Below are 21,189 nucleotides of genomic sequence, written 5' to 3'. Positions count from 1 at the left end.
CAGCAATGTAGAAACCAACATGAAAACTAAGAATGAAATAAGGAGGTGATCAAAACACAAACGACAATCAGAACTGAACAAAGACAGAAACCTAAATCCAGAACTAAAGCAACTTGAAACTCAAAATTAACAGTGCGCTCACGATGCAAATGAAAAGACACAGAGACACAGACCGGAACACAGATGACCGACCTGGGCAGGGGACCTATCACAACACACACATACACAGGAGGCATGGAGATGGTACACACAACAGGCAAGGGAGGACACACCCACATACACACACTCAAAAACTGATGCATTGGATAAACTCAATTCAGTTATGTGCAGGATTAGATGGAAATCCTGCACATAATGGAATTGAGTTCATCCAATGAGTCATTTGTGTGATACACTCAAAAAATTGACTCACTGGATTGGGTTCCATCTAATAAATAGATGTAGTCCCAACTGAATTAAATTACATTATCTTGCATGGATGTGTTTTATTTGAGTTGGGACTACATCTGTTTATTAGATGGAAATCCTGCACATAATTGAATTGAGTTCATCCAATCAGTCATTTGTTTGTGTGATACTCTCAAAAAACTGACTCATTTGGATTGGATACCATCTAATAAATATATGTAATCCCAACTCAAATAAAGCACATCCATGCAAGATCATTAATTAAGTTGGGACTACATATATTTATTAGATGGAAATCATCCCCATAACTGAATTGAGTTCATCCAATCAATCAGTCATTTGTTTGTGTGATACACTAAAAAACTGACTCATTTGATTGGATTTCAACTAATAAATATATGTAGTCTGAACTACATTAAATTAGATTTTCTTGCATGGATGTGTTTTATTTGAGTTGGGGCCACATCTATTTATCAGATGGAAATCCTGCACATGATTGAATTGAGTTCATCCAATGAGTCATTTGTTTGTGTGATACTCTCAAAAAAACTGACTCATTTGGATTGGATTCCATCTAATAAATATATGTAGTCCCAACTCAAATAAGGCACATCCATGCAAGATAACTTGATTTAGTTGGGACTACATATATTTATTAGTTGGAATCCAAATGAATGACTCATGTTTTTTGAGCTTATCACACAAACAAATGACTCATTGGATGAACTCAATTCAGTTATGGGCATGATTTCCATCTCGTTAGAATCCAATCGAATGACTCAGTTTTTTGAGTGTATCACACAAACAAATGACTCATTGGATAAACTCAATTCAGTTATGTACAGGATGAGATGGAAATCCTGTACATAATAGAATTGAGTTCATCCAATGAGTCATTTGTGTGATACACTCAAAAAAATTGACTCATTGGATTGGATTCCATCTAATAAATAGATGTAGTCCCAACTGAATTAAATTACATTATCTTGCATGGATGCGTTTTATTTGAGTTGGGACTACATCTATTTATTAGATGGAAATCCTGCACATAGTTTTTTGAGAGTATCACACAAACAAATGACTCATTGGATGAACTCGATTCAATTGACTCATTTGGATTGGATTCCATCTAATAAATATATGTAATCCCAACTCAAAGCACATCCATGCAAGATCATTAATTAAGTTGGGACTACATATATTTATTAGATGGAAATCATCCCCATAACTGAATTGAGTTCATCCAATCAATCAGTCATTTGTTTGTGTGATACACTAAAAACTGACTCATTTGATTGGATTTCAACTAATAAGTACATGTAGTCCGAACTACATTAAATTAGATTTTCTTGCGTGGATGTGTTTTATTTGAGTTGGGGCTACATCTATTTATCAGATGGAAATCCTGCACATCATTGAATTGAGTTCATCTAGTGAGTCATTTGTTTGTGTGATACTCTCAAAAAAACTGACTCATTTGGATTGGATTCCATCTAATAAATATATTAGATTGCATGGATATGCCTCAAATAAGGCATATCCATGCAAGATAACTTAATTTAGCTGGGACTACATATATTTATTAGTTAGAATCCAAATGAATGACTCATGTTTTCTGAGCTTATCACACAAACAAATTACTCATTGGATTAACTTAATTCAGTTATGGGCATGATTTCCATCTCGTTAGAATCCAATCAAATTACTCAGTTTTTTGAGTGTATCACACAAACAAATGACTCATTGGATGAACTCAATTCAGCTATGGGCATGATTTCCATGTAATAAATATATGTCGTCCCAACTAAATTAAGTTACATTTTCTTGCATGGATGTGTTTTATGTGAGTTGGAGTGACATATTTATTAGATAGAAATCCTACACATAACTGACTTGAGTTCATCCAAACAGCCTTTTTTTTTTTTTTTTTTTTGAGTGCAGGAGACATAGAAATGGCACACATGACAGGCGAGGGAGGAGACGACAACAGCTCATAACGTAATCAAAAACATACAGGACTGAAGTGCAAACCATAACAACCCCAACAGATGGGCACACAGACCACAACAGCAATGAACCACTGTACTGATGAGGACTACTGGCTGCTGAAAGCATCACTTCTGGATTGTTTTTGTGTGCAGGAGTTTGTGGACGTCAGCCCCCCACAGAGGAACTGGAAGGGCATCGCCATCTCTCTGCTGGTCATCGTGGTCGTCTGCTCACTCATCAGCATGTCAGTGATCGTCCTCACACCAGGTACACGGTTGTTCCTTCTGTTCTTCTTTCTTTTTATATTTTTATCTAGAGAATTGAGAATTTAACAGGGATGAAGCTCCGAGCTGTTTTTCGAGGATTTCCCTTCAGAGATGTCACAATCAAACATTTCATGTGATTTGAAATCCTATTTTTCTGAAGCAATTGCAAATGGATTAACTATTTTGATACCCCTTTGCATGTTGGGTTTTGCTTTGTTTTACAGTGTCAGTCAAAGCAATAAATCAAACTTGACTTGATGTTTACCGTTTTCCCAGCGGAGCTTCCCGGCAGCAGCAAGGCCAAACTGACTGTGACTGATCTGTACAAACCTGAGTTCAGCGTGCACGATCCCAAGGCTCAGTGGATCAGTGGTGAGTAGTCAGTTTTCACCCCTCCAATAAGATGCAGTTCCTGTAAGCTGCAGTTCCTACATTTCCCACAATCCATTTCAACAGGCCCCAGCTGTGGCTAAAGAGGGAATATACTGCAAAAAGAAAATGTAATGAATCAGTCTTTGCAGGCACATTCTCCTCTCAGTCAGGTGTTCTGACCAAAATCAGGCCAACATTTAGCCAGTCAGCAGATATCCCCTGCTTTTTTGTTTGTTTGTTTTTTAATTGCAAGATTTCATCTGATCATTCGATACAGGAGACAAAATGCTGAAAATTGTATAATGGGTTGAGCTGATTAAAATTTTGGAGTGAGTAGTTGCAGATCAAGATCTGTCAGCTATACCACAACATCTATAAAGTCTTGCATCATTATCACATCAACTACGATAGAGTCCATGATGCCAATAATGGTCCTCTTGCTGTTGATGGCAGCTTGGTATTTTCATTAACCTTATGGACTCATTCAGAGAGTGATGAAGAGTGATGAGTGATGAGTTCAAATAAATGTGATGAAAGTTGTCATGTTCATAGAGAACAGCAGAGGACCAAGAACAGCTCCTTGAGGCACACCGCCTTAATGGATTGTAGAAGGTTCAGTTTGACTAACTATTCATACGCACTAGCAGATATATAACTAATGTTTATGAGTGCAATTAGAAGAATATTTTCACTTGTGGAAAGGTGGAACATAACATTCAGTGAGGCTAATGTTGATGTTCAGCAGACTTCAGCAAAATAAAATGCTGCACAAATAGATTCAAAATGCACAGTGCATGATGTTACTCATGCAATGGGACCAATAATGATTGTTAATGGACATACAGTATAATTCACCAATCAACTGGCCAGGATCTATTTAGGTGTCATATAATATATGATGTACTATAAATATTAATCACTTTCTGAATCAGTTTCTGTGAGAGGTGAGTGCACTGAATGGACCAACAAATCTTCATCAGTCACATATGGCCTGTCCTGTGGATTGTGAGCAAATCAAAGCAAGGAGGTACAGAAGGTGTGCAGAAAGTCAGCCGGTGTGTACAGTGTTGTTGGAAAGAGGAAGAGGTGCAGTGACACTGGAGTCAGGAGGTGAGGACAATGTGACATGAGAAAAACATGATGGTGATGTAACAAGCGAGAAAGAATCACAGAAGGTATGAAGTCTGAGAGAGGCTCATTCTGAAGAACTTAGATAATTTGAGGCCAACCTGGCATCTTAAAATTGAACTGGGCTATATTTTATCTTACCAACAGTTTTGAAATTACCAGATGTGTTTGTCATAGGAGTTCAGGTTCAAACCCCTCCTGAAATATTCTATACCTGATAATTCAGTGTTTGAAACACTAAAACACTAAAACTATTGTTTCATTTAGTGTTTCAAAATGACTGAAGCACTAACTACAACCCCTGGCAATAATTGTGGAATCACCGGCCTCGGAGGATGCTCATTCAGTTGTTTAATTCTGTAGAAAAAAAGCAGATCACAGACATGACACAAAACTAAAGTCATTTCAAATGGCAACTTTCTGGCTTTCTGGCTTTCGTCCCCAAAACTAACACCTGCATCAAATCAGATCTGCTTGTTAGTCTGCATCTAAAAAGGAGTGATCACACCTTAGAGAGCTGTTGCACCAAGTGGACTGACATGAATCATGGCTCCAACATGAGAGATGTCAATTGAAACAAAGGAGAGGATTATCAAACTCTTAAAAGAGGGTAAATCATCATGCAATGTTGCAAAAGATATTGGTTGTTCACAGTCAGCTGTGTCTAAACTCTGGACCAAATACAAACAACATGTGAAGGTTGTTAAAGGCAAACATACTGGTAGACCAAGGAAGACATCAAAGCGTCAAGACAGAAAACTTAAAGCAATATGTCTCAAAAATCGAAAATGCACAACAAAACAAATGAGGAACGAATGGGAGGAAACTGGAGTCAATGTCTGTGACCGAACTGTAAGAAACTGCTTAAAGAAAATGGGATTTACATACAGAAAAGCTAAATGAAAGCCATCATTAACACCTAAACAGAAAAAAACAAGGTTACAATGGGCTAAGGAAAAGCAATCGTGGACTGTGGATGACTGGATGAAAGTCATATTGAGTGATTCCATATTTTTTTCCTCTGCTTGGTCTAAAAAAAAGTAACCGTTACTGACTGCCACAATTGTTTTTCCTGATTTCTTTCTTAAAGCCAGAACGTTGTCATTTGAAATGACTTTAGTTTTGTGTTATGTCTGTGATCTGCTTTTTTTCTACAAAATTAAACAACTTAATGAACATCCTCCGAGGCCGGTGATTCCATAATTTTTGCCAGGGGTTGTAGTTAAGCCTATACTGTTGGCATTTAGTGCACATCATTCCACAAAAACGACACTCACTAACACTGAATGATCTGTTGCTGACTGAATGTAAATTCTACATCAGTGCTGCTGTTAATGGATTTAAGTGAAACCTCCAGCACAGCTCAATAATGTGTTTTGTTGGACATAAGTGAAAATTATTTTGCCATCTCTGGATGGCTTAGCTGTTGTCAGGATGAATGTATCTCCTAGAACAACACTACTCCTCAATTTTACACATTAAAGTACCACAGGTTGTCCTCATATAAAAAAAAAAAAAGCAGACCAGAGAGTGTGTGCCAACTACAGGGGCATCACACTACTCGGCCTCCCTGGTAAAGTCTATTCCAGTGTGCTGGAAAGGAGGGTTGAGCCGATAGTCAAACCTTGGATTGAAGAGGAACAATGTGGGTTCTGCCCTGGCCGTGGAACAACAGACCAGCTGAGTGTGAAGTGGCGGGGATGAGGATCAGCACCTCTAAATCTGAGGCCATGGTTCTCAGCAGGAAACTGATGGATTGCCCACTCCAGGTAGGGAATGGAGTCTTCTCCCAAGTCAATGAGTTCAAGTACACTGCGGTCTTGTTCATGAGTGAGGGGACAATGGAGAGTGAGATTGGCCAGAGAATCAGCGCAGCAGAGACGGTATTGTATTTTCTTTACCGTACCATTGTGATGCAAAGGGAGCTGAGCCAAAAGGCGAAGCTCTCAGTCTAACGGCCAATCTTCATTCCCACGCTCACCTATGGTCATAAGGATTGTGTCATGACTGAAAGAACTAGATCGCAGGTATAAGTGGCTGACATGGGTTCCCTCAGGAGGGTGGCTGAGATCTCCCTTAGAGATAGGGTGAGAAGTTCAGTTGTAAGAAGTTCTGTTGTACTCGAAGTAGAGCTGCCGCTCCTTTGTGTTGAAAGGAGCCAACTGAGGTGGTTTGGACATCTGATAAGGATGTCCTCTGGGCGCCTCCCTAGATATAGATATATACTTTATTGATCTCATAATGGAGAAATTACATTTACACTCCAGTTACCTCAGACAGCAATTAGTCCATGAGTATTACTTGTTTACCGTAATAATGGCACACATCAGAATTAAAGGCAACACATACATATTTGACATTGTTTATGTGCACTAAGTTTGAAGAAGTCCGTTATCTGAATTGAGGCAAGTGGGTGAAGGCCACACAGCAACCCTGAGTTGCACCACCAACATCAGCTTGGGGGGGGGGGCGTGGGCTTGCAGGTAAAACTGCACCGCCCCGCCAAAGGGAAACAGGATGATGAGAAGCAGGCGCCGGAAAGGGTGGGTGTTGATGGGGGAAGGAGGGGGTGGGGGGGAGAGAATGGAACATGCTTCAGTCCTGTGAAAAGCAGTTTATTGTCTTTGTGAGATGAGATAAACAGCCAATGTTCCCCAGGCCAAAACAAATGCCTCAGGAGGAGACAGTTGGGCAATTTTACCTTCGGCTTGATAAGCCTGTAATGTTATTGTTGCAGCAGTGAAATCACTTTTTAACAGTTACACTTGCACAACCAAATCCCAATTATGAATTAAGAATATTCACCGGCTTCTGAAATCTTCAGCTTCAACTGCAAGGCACACATCTGCTCCAAGATGTGATCCAATTTGCATCTGAGTTCAAAAATCATTGCAGTCTGAGAATGCACTGCCTTGCCAACCTCTTTAATCATGATGGACAAGCGAGGGATCGTGGTTCTTGATGCCGCCATCTTGCCAATTTTCCGGTAGATCAGGGCAGCACATAAGCCAAAAAGTACCAGCCCTGCTACCATGAGACCAAAAATGAATAAATCCTCGATGTCCTCAACGGAGAAAGGCGCCAAGCATGCAACATGCCAAGACCCCCAGGAGTCGAGGACATAGCCCGCAAGATATGTTCCATCTGGGCAGGTAGAATCCCCCGGTCCTGACCTTCTTGTAGAAAAAATGGTGTCAATAGCATTCAGAGACCAGCTGATCAATTCCATGGTTAATCCAATAGTAGTCCAATAGATCCAGAATCCAATATGATTTTCAGGAATTCACAGTCTGGTGAAATAGGGACTTGAAGTTTAAAGGCAGAGAACAGAGATAAGAGAGAGCAGAGGAGATGCGACCGCCCTCGTCGGAGTCCCAAGTTGATAGGGAGGTGTTCCAGGCACATCCATCTGAAAGGAGACCCCAGGAAAGACCTAGGACTAGGTGGAGTGATTATATCTTCACACTGACCTGAGAATGCCGCAGTATCCCAAGTCAGAGGTGGTTAATGGGGCCCAGGAAAGGGAAGTTTGGGGTCCCCTATACTGGAGCTGTTTTCCCCCCGTGACCTTATCCCATATAAGCGGTTGAAGATGAGTGATGATGAAGTACCACAGGGTTCCATCTTGGACCTATCTCTCAATCAGAATATACCAAGATATGGGATTTACTTTCACTGTTATGCTGATGAGATACAGCTTTACACACCCAATATTGCAGTAAATGTTTCTTGTCTTCCAGAACTGGAGGTTTCTCTGACTGTTGTGAAAGGATGCATGTTATTGAATTCATGACTTTTGAACTCAGAAGAGTGAGATGATTGTTGTTGGCTTTGCTGATCAGAGACATTTTGACAGTTGTTGTCACTGGGTGATTGTATGATTGAAAACAGTTGAAAAAACACTTTTGTGTTCTCCAGAATTGATGACTGTAATTTTCTATGTTCTGGTTTGCGGCATAAGAGTACAAGATGTCTGTAAATTGTTTAAACTATGTCTTCTGGAGTTTTAACTAGAACCAAGATTATCACTGTTGTGTTAAGATGGTCTCTCTGTGCTGATTTCTGGCCTGGATTAATGACCCAATTCCAAAAAACACAGTAATAAAGGCAAATTGTCCATAACAGTAGTCTAAAGTCATGTGTCATAGTAATGCACATGATTATGTGGCAGGTTACTGCTAACATTGAAAGCTGCCCTATGACATGGGAGCTACTGGCATGCTCACAACAGTATTGTGTAATTTTATTCACCAATGTCTGTGGTTATAACAAGATGTTAATGCAAAGATACAATGAATCGATAAACATATGAAAACTGAAATGAAATTTTCAAGCTTTTGAAAATGTCAATTAGGCAATTGCTTCAGAAAGATTCAGTGTGTCAGAATATTCCAAACAATAAATGAAATTGTTTTTGGGGCTTCAAAACACCTGGTCCCCTTAATAAACTATTTTTTTTAACATATACTGATTTGAAATGTACAAAAATGAATTCATTCATTCATTACCTGAGGCCAAAATATGGCTATCGGATATTGCGTAGACTTTGCGTCTGTCTGTCCTTAGCATAAATCCAGTCCTAATACTGCCAGGGTCTTCAGATTTACAGGGACCATTCTTGGGATGCAGACCTTGGACAAGCCAGAAAACATGGGTAACCTTGACCTATTTTTAGAGGTCAAACGATCACATTCTGTTTCCTATTTTTATGCTCATACAGCCAAGGGTATTTTAGTATTGTGTTATTTCTACTATTCTGCTCTCAGCCAATTCCTGTAACTCTTCCGGGGGGATCCAGAGGTGTTCCCAAACCAGAAGGGAAATATAATCCACATTGGTTTACAGTCACTTCGCCTTAATTAGGGAAACTGGGGTGTGTTCTTGGTGCCAGGCCTTGGGGGGAGCTCAAAGGTGAACACCTGTTGGCCAAGTCTACAATGACTAGGCATGGAGTCACCTCCATGTGGACTGACCATGCACAAGGGAAAGGTAAAGGGTCTGCTGTGTTGCAGGCAGTGGACAGGTGCAAATGTCCACACAGAAAGTTGAAAAACCTCAGTGAAACCATTCATTCACATCAGAAATTTTATGAGATTTCCAAAGACCTCAAAAGTTATACAAGCCCTTCTGAAAGATTCGCTGTTTCACAATGTTTTAAACAGTGAATGAAACAATCCTGATAATGTTCCAGTCTTTCAAAACACCTCAACAACTTAATAGAGATTTTCTTCAGAAAATATTTACCATTTTCAAATATGTACAAAACACTTTATGAAACACAGAGAAGTTGAGCTTTTCAAAGGACTCAAAGTAAATGAATCAGTTACTTCAGAAAGATTCACCATTTTAAAATACTCAACACAATGAAACAATCAGAAAATGTTTCTCACTCATCTTCAACCGCTTACTTTACTCCAATTAAGAGTAACAGGGGTGCTGAAGCCTATCCCAACAGTCATAGCATGAGGCAGGTTACACCCTGGACAGGACACCAGTCTGTCGCAGGGTCACAGATAGTCAAATAAACAGTCACACCCACAAGCACACCTACGGACAATTTTTAAAGTTTCCAATCCACCTAACCTGCACGCAAGCCAGAGCACCTGGAGGAAACACATGCAAACATGGGGAGAACATGCAAACTCCACACAGAAAAACCACAGGTGGGAATTGATTCTTTGACCTTCTTGCTGTGAGGCAACAGTGCGAGCCACTAAGCCCCCGTGTTGCCCAGAAGATGTTTCTATGATTCAAAATACTTGAACCACTTATTAAACCAATTCTTCAGAAAATGATTTGTTTTCAGATGACGCCAAACAAATTAATGCTTCGGAAGGATTCACTATTTTGAACTGCTTATACAGTAACTGACAATTGCTTCAGGAAATGCATCAATGTTCCACATCAATTCACTCAAATCAATTGATTGAGACAATAATTTACTGTTTAAGTGCGTGAGAAACTAAAGGAATCATACCATCAGAAAAAATGGTTTCAAAGGGTTCAAGACAAATGAAACAATACTTTCAAAAAGATTCATCATTTCAAAATGCTCCAAGCAATAAATGAAACAATTGCTTCAAAACATTTTCAAATGTTCTTAATAAATGAGAAAAAATTGCTTCAGAGAAAGATTCAGTGTTTCAGATCTCTACCATAATAACATCTCTTTGACTTTGTAAAAGGGAACTCAAAAATCGGAGTCCCTGGCTGTTCCTCTGACCCGGAAAATTTTAATGCAAGTAATTAGAAAATACTACTTTAGTTTAGAATATCATTACATGCAGAACAAATGTCTCTAAAGCAACATTTAGACTGTCAGAGGATGATGAAAGTCTGGACACACACACACACACACACACACACACACACACACACACACACACACACACACACACACACACACACACACACACACACACACACACACACACACACACACACAAACAAACAAAAAACCCAGAATCATTGTGATGAAGTGATGAGACATGGATGCATTTTCTAAGCAGCAGATTTGACTCACTGGAGGTTAATTGTTTCCATTCTGTGGTGAAAATGAAAAAAACATGTTATTGTCATGCTGCAGGTAGACCACACTGACTGCTATATGACTGATAGATGACTTTAATAAAAATCCAATATTGTGGAGAGGATTTTTTTTTTTTTTTAATCAAACCTAAGGCTGGACAGGAGCTGTGCTTAAAAAGTACAGAGCGCTGTGGGAAGTATATTGGGATAAAATGAGAATCTGAGCACCTGAAGTTTCATTCATGAAGTCCACATGTGCTGCACCTTCGTCCGTGCAGAGATGGCCGTTAATAATACCGATATTAAAAGCATTTATTGGCCAAGATCAAAACCTGCCATTGGAGCTGCTAACAATGTGTTGCCTGCACATCAATATTGAACGTTTTCAGTCAAACCTGAACTGCAAGAAAATGAAATTATGAGTCATACATGGATTTTTTTTGATAAGCATCTTTCTTTGTTTTTGGCTTGACATTTGCATTTGTTGAAATGTCATTTGTCTTTATTATCTGTAGTTACGGTAAGTCACTTTAAGAGAATGCAAGTTAGTTTGTCTTCACCTGACTTCTAAGACAAAGGTTAATCAATATAAACGTGGGACACTTTTGTAGAAAAGCTGCAATGCAGTGACCTTTGTACTCCTCCTCCAATCACAGCATTTTGTCTCCTAGAAGATCAAACCGTAGCCCTGTTCCCTTTAAGGCTTTTTAATTGCTTCACGCTGCCGTTTTAATCTAATCTTTTCAAAAATTGTCTCTCTGCAATTCATCACGGTGCCTCGGTGCTTCGCCGCCGTGCAAACATGACAGAATGTCGTCGTTTGAAGAGACGCCCGCTGACCTGCACATCCAAACACACAGATGGCCTCACAGTGTCGCGTGCAGTCACGAAGCCGCGGTCAACTCTGACTCAGGGTCAGATCAGCTCCCACCTCGTGCTGCAGCGCTAAAAATGACGCATGCTTACTGGTGCGTGTGCTCACAGGAACATGGACTCAGGCAATACAACTCAATGTTTGTTTGTTTGTTTGTTTTAAATAGCAACATCAAACAAAAGTAAAAGCTTTAATTTTGAATTCATTTTGCAATAAAATAAATGAATAAATAAATCTGCCAATCAGTAAGCAACAATTAAAAGTAGAATTGTGTACGTCTCTCCCAAGCTTGTTGTTGAATTGGCAACATGTCTGTGGCACTGTTTCTTACATTAACTTCATCATGCATAGGCACAGCTACAGGGGTGGAGCTTAGTTTTATATCCCCTAGTATATTTTAGACTTGATGTGAAACCTTGAACCAAATGGACAAATGAGTTCAGAAAAATCACTTGCACTTTTGAAACTTTCTACAAACTACACAGACCAGTTGCTTCACCCATTTATCCATTTTCTATATCCACTTACTCCAATTGGACAGCACAGTCTTGTTTGAGGGTGAGCACTAAGGGGGTAAAATATAACGCATATGACGTAATTTCTCTACTTCCGGGATTGGAAACATGCCACTTTCTCTGAGATTTTGGGCAAATTACACACAACCAAAGTGAAAATACAAAGAAAAAGTGACAATGCGGTGCAAAGTGGACATGTGTTGCAGTTTGTTTATGACCCAGAGCTCAAACGTGTCAAGGCAGTTTTGCAGGCGAGAGAACGTAGTTACGCTGGTTAGCTGGTTACCGACACAACGTCTCCCCTTCTCCACTAGGAACCGAAAAAATGCACTTTTCGCGAGTGCTTCAGTGATTGCAGCCAAAAACAAAACAGTACAGCATTTTTCCGTGTGAAGTTATGCTGTGTATATATTGCACAACTGGAGCGGCTGTCCCCATAAGTGATCAAATTCCGCGATATCACGCAGGGTTCAAACGAGACCGCGGTGCCCTATTAAGGGTCACATGGGTGCTGAAGCCTATCTCAGCAGTGTGAGGTGGGATACACCCTGAACAGGACACCAGTCTGTCACAGGGCCACATGTAGAACATTCACACCCGCAGGCACACCTACGGTCAATTTAAAGTTTCTAATTCACCCAATCATATCTTTGGATTTAGAAGTAAATTTCAAATAAATTGAAATTGAAAACTGAAATTGAAGCCAGACCACCTGAATGGAACCCACACAAACACGGGAAAACATGCAAACTCTATACAAAAAGGTCAAGGATGGGAAGCAATCCTACAACCTTCTTGCTGTGAAGCAACAGTAATAACCCCAGTTGCTTCAGAAAAAGGAAAATAAATTATTTCAGAAAATGACTCAGAACATTCAGACATTCAGAACACTGAATGAAACCATTTACTGAAAAAAGTAATGCAGTTTCAAAATAGCAAGCAAATGCATCAAACATTTGCAATTTCTCCTAATCCTGAATCTTTCTCCGATTCAGACGTTCCTTGATCGGCGACGTCACATTGCAGAGAGCACAGTTTGCACGCATTGTGCCACATCTTCTCTTAGTGCCATCTTCACACATAGTGCGAATAAGTGCAAATCAGAGTGAATCATGGTGACACAGCTTATATGAGCGAACCGCAAAAACATCAAGCCCACGGGGAGGCGTCAGCTGGAGTATGTGTAACCACATTGTGCAGCTGCTGTGAAGAAAAAAAAAGAAAAATACATGCCAGCCACAAGATTCGAACCTACAATGCACAAAAGCTCTGGTTGCCAGCCAGAAACTTTACCACTGTGCTATCATCACTATCCTATAAAAGGTGCGGAAAAATGCCTGAAATCAACAAGGACATAAACCTATTATTTTTAAAAAAAGAGAAAAAAGCACTGTGATAACTGACCAAATGGCTTTTGTTACAACGTATTTCTGCCGATACGTGACTGAAAGTGGCATATTTGACACACTGTTGGCTTGTCATCTAGTCCCGCGGCGCACCGCTCACACATGTCCTGTCAGACAGACGTGACATTCAGATCGCCTGCTGCTTGTCCACATGAACTAATGGCACACACTGACAGCTGAGACAGCTTGTCAACGTGCGCACTCTCCAGCCCATCACAAAAGCGATTTTTGTTTTTATGTAATTCCACGTGAGGACAGCAAGCACACACACACACCTGCATGTCCATCAAAACATGGTACGAGTTCTGCAGCTGTGACGTCCAAGACCAGAATTCTCAACAGCCACTGCTGTTGGCAGCAAGCCACGCCCCCTGTCCATTCAGCACACAGACCAAGGTGGCACTCTGTGATCAGATGAGAGGCACCTCGCCTGTGTGTGTGGGGGGGGACCACATGCACACGTGTTGTGGGAGAGTCAACACTGGCATGCCACATGTGTACTCAGCAACTCCACAGTCGTGGGGGCACTTAAATAAATTTCACCGCCAGCTCAAGTGATCGTCTGCTGACTGTTTTCATACTAACAGTGCGAATGGCCACACATTTTCTACGTGCCAAGCGAGAGGTGCTAGATGCTGGTGTGTGTCACTGGAATCTGGCCGACACCTGCCATGAGAGGGATCGATGTGCTCTCACAGCGCACACTCTGTCTTTCAGCCGCTGGTGTGCGCAAATAGTTGTAGCAACAGGTGTACGAGGCGTTAGAGACAGCTTCCAATTTCCTGCTTCGACCACATTTGTACTATGTGTAAAGGGGCCCTTACTCATGTCCAGAAGTTGAGAATCTCATTTTAACTGGCTCGTTGACAGCTGTCACAGATTGTGCTTACATCTGCAACGCAAGATGGAAACACAAAACAATGCAAACAGCAGCTTCAGCTGGAGGAAATGTGAGTGAAGCAGCAATAAGACACAAAAATCACCGTAGGTCCACAGACAGGGTGACAGCTAAAGGGTTATTATTGCTTTAAAGGCAATTTTAAATAAATGAATCCACAACAAAACCCTTCTGCAGAATCACAAGCAGTGAAAGCGGAGGGCAGAGGAAGACACAAAGAGATGTCCTTCTCACGATATGAGACATGGATCTACTGCCTGTGTCCCTCCTGACTCATCCTCCATCCAGCAGCTTCTCAAAGGTTCACATTAAACTCTAATTCAATGCAAAATGACTCTTTTCTTGTTCATCTAACATCCTGTAAAACACAGACATGGACCCAAAAACATCTGCCAGTTTGGATCTCATTTGACCTTTGACTTTCAGAAATAATCTAGAACGTGATCTAGAATTTCTCAACAAAACCAAAGCTTCCAGCATTTTCCTCAGCATACTGGTAGGGAATGTCTGAGGTCAAATGTCAAGATCATTTGACCTCACCTAGCACCACTCAAACTCATCAGTGTAGCAGCGCAGAGGAAACAGTTTCCGCAGTGCTACATTCTGTCCTTTCACACTTGGACAATAGCAACACATACTGTACATACACATAAATGCAACCTTCTAGAATTCCAAATAAAGTGTTACGCTTTTGACTTGTTTTATTTGACACTCTAGAATTCAAATATCAAAGGCAGCATGGAATCAATTGCATTTCATCGTAAAATATCAGTGATCTTTGTATGTATATGTATGTGTGTCTACTTTTGACTGGCCTGTTGCCTAGTAACAGTAACCATAGCAATACAACATCTCACCGGGGCAGCACCATGCTATGTTATGGTCCCATGTTATGGTACAATCAACAGCCTTATGAACTCTGTTTATGGCCCTTTCACACATAACACGAAGTTGGGAGAAAGAAGTAGAAATCGGCCGGAAAAAAAATTTGGCGAACCACGAAAAATTCCAGGCATGTACGATCCCGCGGCGATGGTTTCATGCTCGCTTGTGTGCACACACACGAACACATAGAGACAGATGTGAGACCGCAAGTCACACAGCAGCGGGGAAGCAAAACAAAAAACAAACAAAAAAAAAAACAGTGGGGAAGCATGGAATATTTCATTACTGATATAAAAAGAGCAGAGAATACAGGAAGTATCGTCCATCTGTTCCTCTTCATTCATGCCCACAGATGTAAACAAGGACTTTAATGAAACTACATGTATGAAATAAAATGAAATATAAACATTCCCTCCATCCTCCCCTCTACCTCGTGCACGCAGTGACCGATGCTCAGTCCAGCAAAGTTCAAGGCTGCTGAGGGTCCATGTGGACCCTCCGTGCTCACAACAAAGATCGCAAGGATAATTTCGTATGGCCCAGCATGGGTGCATGGTCATCACCATGCACGCTGAGCTGTGGCTGAGGGTGATAGGTGATATCTTTTGTTTTTATTTTCACCGTTTGCACACACTCATACATGTGACAATATGTGTTCCTCAGCATTGCGTTGCACTGATGCGGCGGTCAGCTGGAGCAGCACAAACAGCTGAGGAATGCATTCACTGGCCACGCTGGCAGCGCAAATAGCCCCACCTTTTCTAAGTGCCCCACGAGTGGCGTTGGATGTTCATGGGTGGCACCTGGACTCCAGCCGAGAGTGGGTCGAATGGCCACTCGCCTGACATTCGCTGTCATTCGGCCGCTGGTGTGAAGTCTGCCTTGATCACACTATTCAGCCAGGGTTCGACGCGGCCGATGATTTTGTGCAGCCCCTCAGCCGCTGCACGATTTGTCCAACCTGTGCCGTGAGAATGTTGCAAGCATAATCAGATGACAGTGTGACCTTATCTTGCCCGCCATTCAAATGGGTTTCTGGCGTGAGTGTTCTGTGTCCAAATGTTTGTGATGACGACTGCTGTACGAGGCGTTCGAGGCGGCTCCGAAATTTCATGAGTGGCATTGACTGCTCCTTTATGCACCATTCGGCCTCATTCATGCTATGTGTGAAGGGGCCCTTAAAGAAGGAATTAAAATGTTAAGAATGAATAAAATTACATTTTAAAATTAAATGACTAAATAAAGTCAGTTTAAAAAGCAAACCACTGAAATTGTTACAAAGAAAAACTCTGGACAACAGAGCATAGAAAAATATTAAGCATGCTGGAATCAGTGCATCAATGTGGTCAGTTTAGGTTATAAGGTTGTGAGGCTGAATTTGAAGGAGCTCATGTTTAGCCATGACCATACGTAATCCAAGAAGTCCTCATGCACTCTGCAGTGATGGAAAATCTAAGAACTTTGTTTATTCTGAGGTTCTGCAAAATTAGCCAGTGAAATAATATTTTATATAAAAGTATGTCCTTTCAGCTTCTGCCTTATTTTCACTGGTGGTGGACCTGCATGTTGATTTGGCACAAGTTTTACACCAGATGCCCTTCCTGACACAACTCCATACTACATGGACAAGGGGCACGGGTGGGTTTTGAACTGGGACACTTCCACACTGAAAACAAGCACACTTAACCCACCTCTGCCCCAGTTAAATATTTAATGTACACTTATTTATTATGGCATATTTATTCTTTACTTGGGTGAAGCCAGGGAAGCTCCGCTAGCAACAAACAAACAAATATATATATATATATATATATATATATATATATATATATATATATAGTAAATAAAAGTTGCAACATATCTTCAAGTTGTTTAGAACTTAAAAAGGTCAAATCATGATTATCACTGACTTCACATATTCAGCAGATGTCCTGACAGACTCTTCATGACTGTATATCTCGTGCCAAGTTTTAACCACATTTATTTGGTCCATACTGTACAGCTGATCCAAATAACTCTGATTGTCCCCCACAAGTGAAACGAGGTGTAGAACACCTGTATTCGAGATAAGTTTAACCAGCAGATTTGCTAGAGCACCGTTGCTAAACCTTGATGAAATGCTTTGAAAATGATATTTCTGGACTCATTACATATGCACTATCAGGTAAAAGCTTATATTTTCTTCTGTTTTATTTTAACAGTGCCATATTTCTGCCTTACACACCCCGCACTGTGACCATTGCAGGAAACATTTCATCAAATTTGAGTTGAACTTTTAAAAGAAATCATAAATCATGATGCAGAATTTGTGGAGTTTTGGGGTATTTTATGGGTGCTCTATCACAATTACAAGCAAAATTCTGGGTTAAAAAAACTTTTATTTTTACAGGTAAGCATCAAAGGACAAAGAATTTTAAGACACATTCTACCATATCATGTTACGTTTGAGATCTTTTGCATCCTTTGTAAAAATTGTGCTGCAGAAAACACCCAATATGATGATACACTCCATCCCAATGGAGAGTGAAAATGAAGTTGTGCTGTTGCTCCACAAACATTTTTTTTTTTTTTTTTCACCCAACAAAGATGACCAAGTCCCATTTGGAGCAACTGATGATGAAAACAGGAAATTACTGGCTGACTTGTTGTGTGGTGTAAATCTGGACTCTGATGAATGCTGGGAATCCATATGGACGTGCACGTCCAGGGCTTGAATTTACTGCGGGGCCCTCTGGAGGTGTTCCGGCTGTAATTCAAAAACATCTACAAGAGAAACTGCTCACTTAACAACCACAAGTCATTTCTTCTCACCGCCACTAACAGCACGAGGGACACTTACATCAGGCCTCTTATTACAGAGCTGCAACACCTGAAAATTACTGCCAGATTCATGACAATACCTCCAAGGTGTCTGAAACACTTCAAAATTAAGACGCCTTTGCCTGACCTGCATGATATTAAGATAATATTTCCACCAAATGTCATCAGCAGAAACAATCAGCCCTTAACTGATTTTGTGAGCGAACGCGACACGTTCTCGTCACACATGAATGCAAATAACCAAAGTCCTCATGCATTCACCTGATCTCATCGGGCCGACAGACAGTATACAGTAATTAATATCAAAGACTTTTCATAACAGCATTTTTGAAGATTGAATTTTCTGATTTTCTTTTTTTTTTATGTTTCACTCATAGACAAGTGATCATCGATCTCAAAAGCATTTTCAAAATGCACACAGTTGGACAACAAAAGAGCCAAAGAGACGAGGAGAAAAATACATAAAAAATGCTTTCAATGCTTTCAACAGTGACAATGTATTGATGCAATCTTGAAGAAAGGAAAACGAAAAGAGGTTTTTTGTGTTTACATTCAGCACATTTTAACTCTGAAAGTCCCCAGAAAGGCTGATAAAAGTTCATAATAGATGATGGAGAAAGCAGAGAAATACATTCATGCTGCATTTCATTTGAGATATATGTATAAATGTAAGTTTTGCTGGTGTTTTATCAGCACAAGTTCAGTCGGCGAACTCGCACCAAAGGATTTATTGTTTATTTAAAGAGCAGAGGAGAGAGTGAAAAGATTCACTTCATCAGAATATCATTTCCTGACCTCTGCAGGTGTTTTCCAGCCATCCTCTGTCATATCTGATGTTCTTATGGCCGACGGGGATCCAGTGGGTGGAGCAGCTCCTCCTCCTCACTACAAGCAGAAATAGATTCCTGTTAACTGAGTAATTATCTGCAGCCGCTACGTCTGTTCCATAGCCAGGCCCCATCAAGATTCGGTGGGATCAGTAATCAATTGCTGCTGAGGGCTGAAGTGTCCTTTCACCTTTTATTTGGGAATTTTGTCCCCACATGGCAACACCACATGAATGAGTGAACAGTATAAAGAGAAAATTTGCAAAATGGAAGTTAAAAACAGTTTGGTCTTTGAAAAACACAAAACGGTAAGAAAGCACTTGATTTGAAAGAGTTCATCTAAATTAAGTTAAACTGGCATCAAACATGTTCAACTCAGAAAGTTAAGTGAAAAAAATATACTTTGTTCTTTCAATGTGACTTTAAGTTATTTCGATTAAAAACTCATTATTACTTGCTATCCTTGTTAACAAGGAATTTTTAATGCGCAGCCCGTCCACTTGTATTTTTGAGTTCAACAACATGTTCGTACTTAAGTCACTTTGGATCAGTGTAGTTTGATTGAGTGCTACCCACTGAAGCACTTAAAAAAAAAAAAAAAACGCTGATCCAACAAGTCTATTTGTATTTACTTTTTTACTGAGTTCACCTCATTCCTGTACAATATTAACATCAACTTGCTAATGTTGGAATAGTCTTCATATTTATTAGTGTATTATGCCATGAAAATTGTAGGCTGACCAGGAGGCTTTTGTCATCTAGTTTATTTTGGTATTTCAGTCCCATGGTGTCTTGTTCTGTGGACTCTTTACTGTTATTTGATGTTTTAAAAAAAACTAGCAGATTACTGGGCAGGTTTGATTCGGGGACTGAAATGAAAACTTCATCCTCACCAACAAAGCTATCACCTCCCACATATCCTGCATTCCAGAGAACTGTTAGAGTGCGACTAAAGCTGCCTCAACAAGAGACAGCTACTATTACTACTACTACTATTACTACTACTTTGCTACTGCTACTTGCAAAAATGAAAAGGTAAAACGTTCAAAGCAAAATCGAAGACTATAGAAAAATATGACACCGACCTCTTAGCACATTTGCTGATGATGATGACGTAGCACAAAAGTGTCTCTCCCCTTAACTACAATTACTACTACAACTACTAAAGTGCTCTATAGCATATGTCACTCCCTGTATGTCAAAGTTTGGCAGTTCCAAGGTGCTGTTTGGACAGGAGAGGGACGGACACACACACAGTTGTCTCTTAATACAACCCCAATTCCAGTGAAGTTGGGACGTTGTGTAAAATGTAAATAAAAACAGAATACAATGACTTGCAAATCCTCTTCAACCTATATTCAACTGAATACACCACAAAGTGGGACGGGGCAACAAAAAACTGGGAAAGCTGATGAATGCTCAAAGAACACCTGTTTGGAAACAGGTGAGTGTCATGATTGGGTATAAAAGGAGCATCTCCAAAAGGCTCAGCCATTCACAAGCAAAGATGGGACGAGGATCACCACTTTGTGAACAACTGCGTGAAAAAACAGTTTAAGAACAATGTTTCTCAATGTTCAATTGCAAGGAATTTCGGAATTCCATCATTACAGTCCATAATATAATCAGCAGATTCAGAGAATCTGGAGAACTTTCTACACGTAAGTGGCAAGGCCGAAAAACCAACAATGAATGCCTGTGACCTTTGATCCCTCGCTGCATTAAAAACCAACATCATTGTGTAAAGGATCTTACCGAGTGGGCTCAGGAACACTTCAGAAAACCATTGTCAATTAACACAGTTCGTCGCTACGTCTACAAGTGTAAGTTAAAACTACCATGCAAAGCAAAAGCCGCACATCACCAACATCCAGAAAGGCTGCCGCCTTCTCTTGGCCCGAGCTCATTTGAAATGGACAGACACAAAGCGGAAAAGTGTGCTGTGGTCTGATGAGTCCACATTTCAAACTGTTTTTAGAAATCATGGACGTCGTGTCCTACAGACAAGAGGAAAAAGACCATCTAGATTGTGACCACTGCAAAGTTCAAAAGCCAGCATCTGTGATGGTATGGGGGTGTGTTAGTACCCATGGCATGGGCAACTTACACATCTGTGATGGCACCATCAATACTGAAAGGTACATCCAGGTTTTAGAGCAACACATGCTGCCATCCAAGCAACGTCTTTTTCAGGGACGTCCCTGCTTCTTTCAGCAAGACAATGCCAAGCCACATTCTGCACGTGTTACAACAGTGTGGCTTCATAGTAAAAG

At 40.5% G+C, this 21,189-nt stretch overlaps 1 protein-coding gene across 3 annotated transcripts in view; it reads left to right on the top strand.

Moving 5' to 3' along the window:
- LOC117517143 (inactive dipeptidyl peptidase 10-like) overlaps nucleotides 1-21,189 on the top strand; it is a 243,568-nt gene that overhangs the window by 131,168 nt on the left and 91,211 nt on the right. For all 3 annotated transcript variants that reach the window (XM_034178076.1, XM_034178064.1, XM_034178071.1), the window contains exons 2-3: nucleotides 2,550-2,664; nucleotides 2,940-3,035. In XM_034178076.1, the coding sequence (XP_034033967.1) occupies nucleotides 2,550-2,664; nucleotides 2,940-3,035 (211 nt within the window). The remainder of the gene's footprint in view (nucleotides 1-2,549; nucleotides 2,665-2,939; nucleotides 3,036-21,189) is intronic.

The sequence above is a fragment of the Thalassophryne amazonica genome, chromosome 1 (assembly GCF_902500255.1).
Source record: "Thalassophryne amazonica chromosome 1, fThaAma1.1, whole genome shotgun sequence".
Lineage (NCBI taxonomy): Eukaryota > Metazoa > Chordata > Actinopteri > Batrachoidiformes > Batrachoididae > Thalassophryne > Thalassophryne amazonica.
The sequence above is the reverse complement of the archived record's forward strand: the minus strand, read 5'-3'. Positions and strand labels throughout refer to the sequence as shown.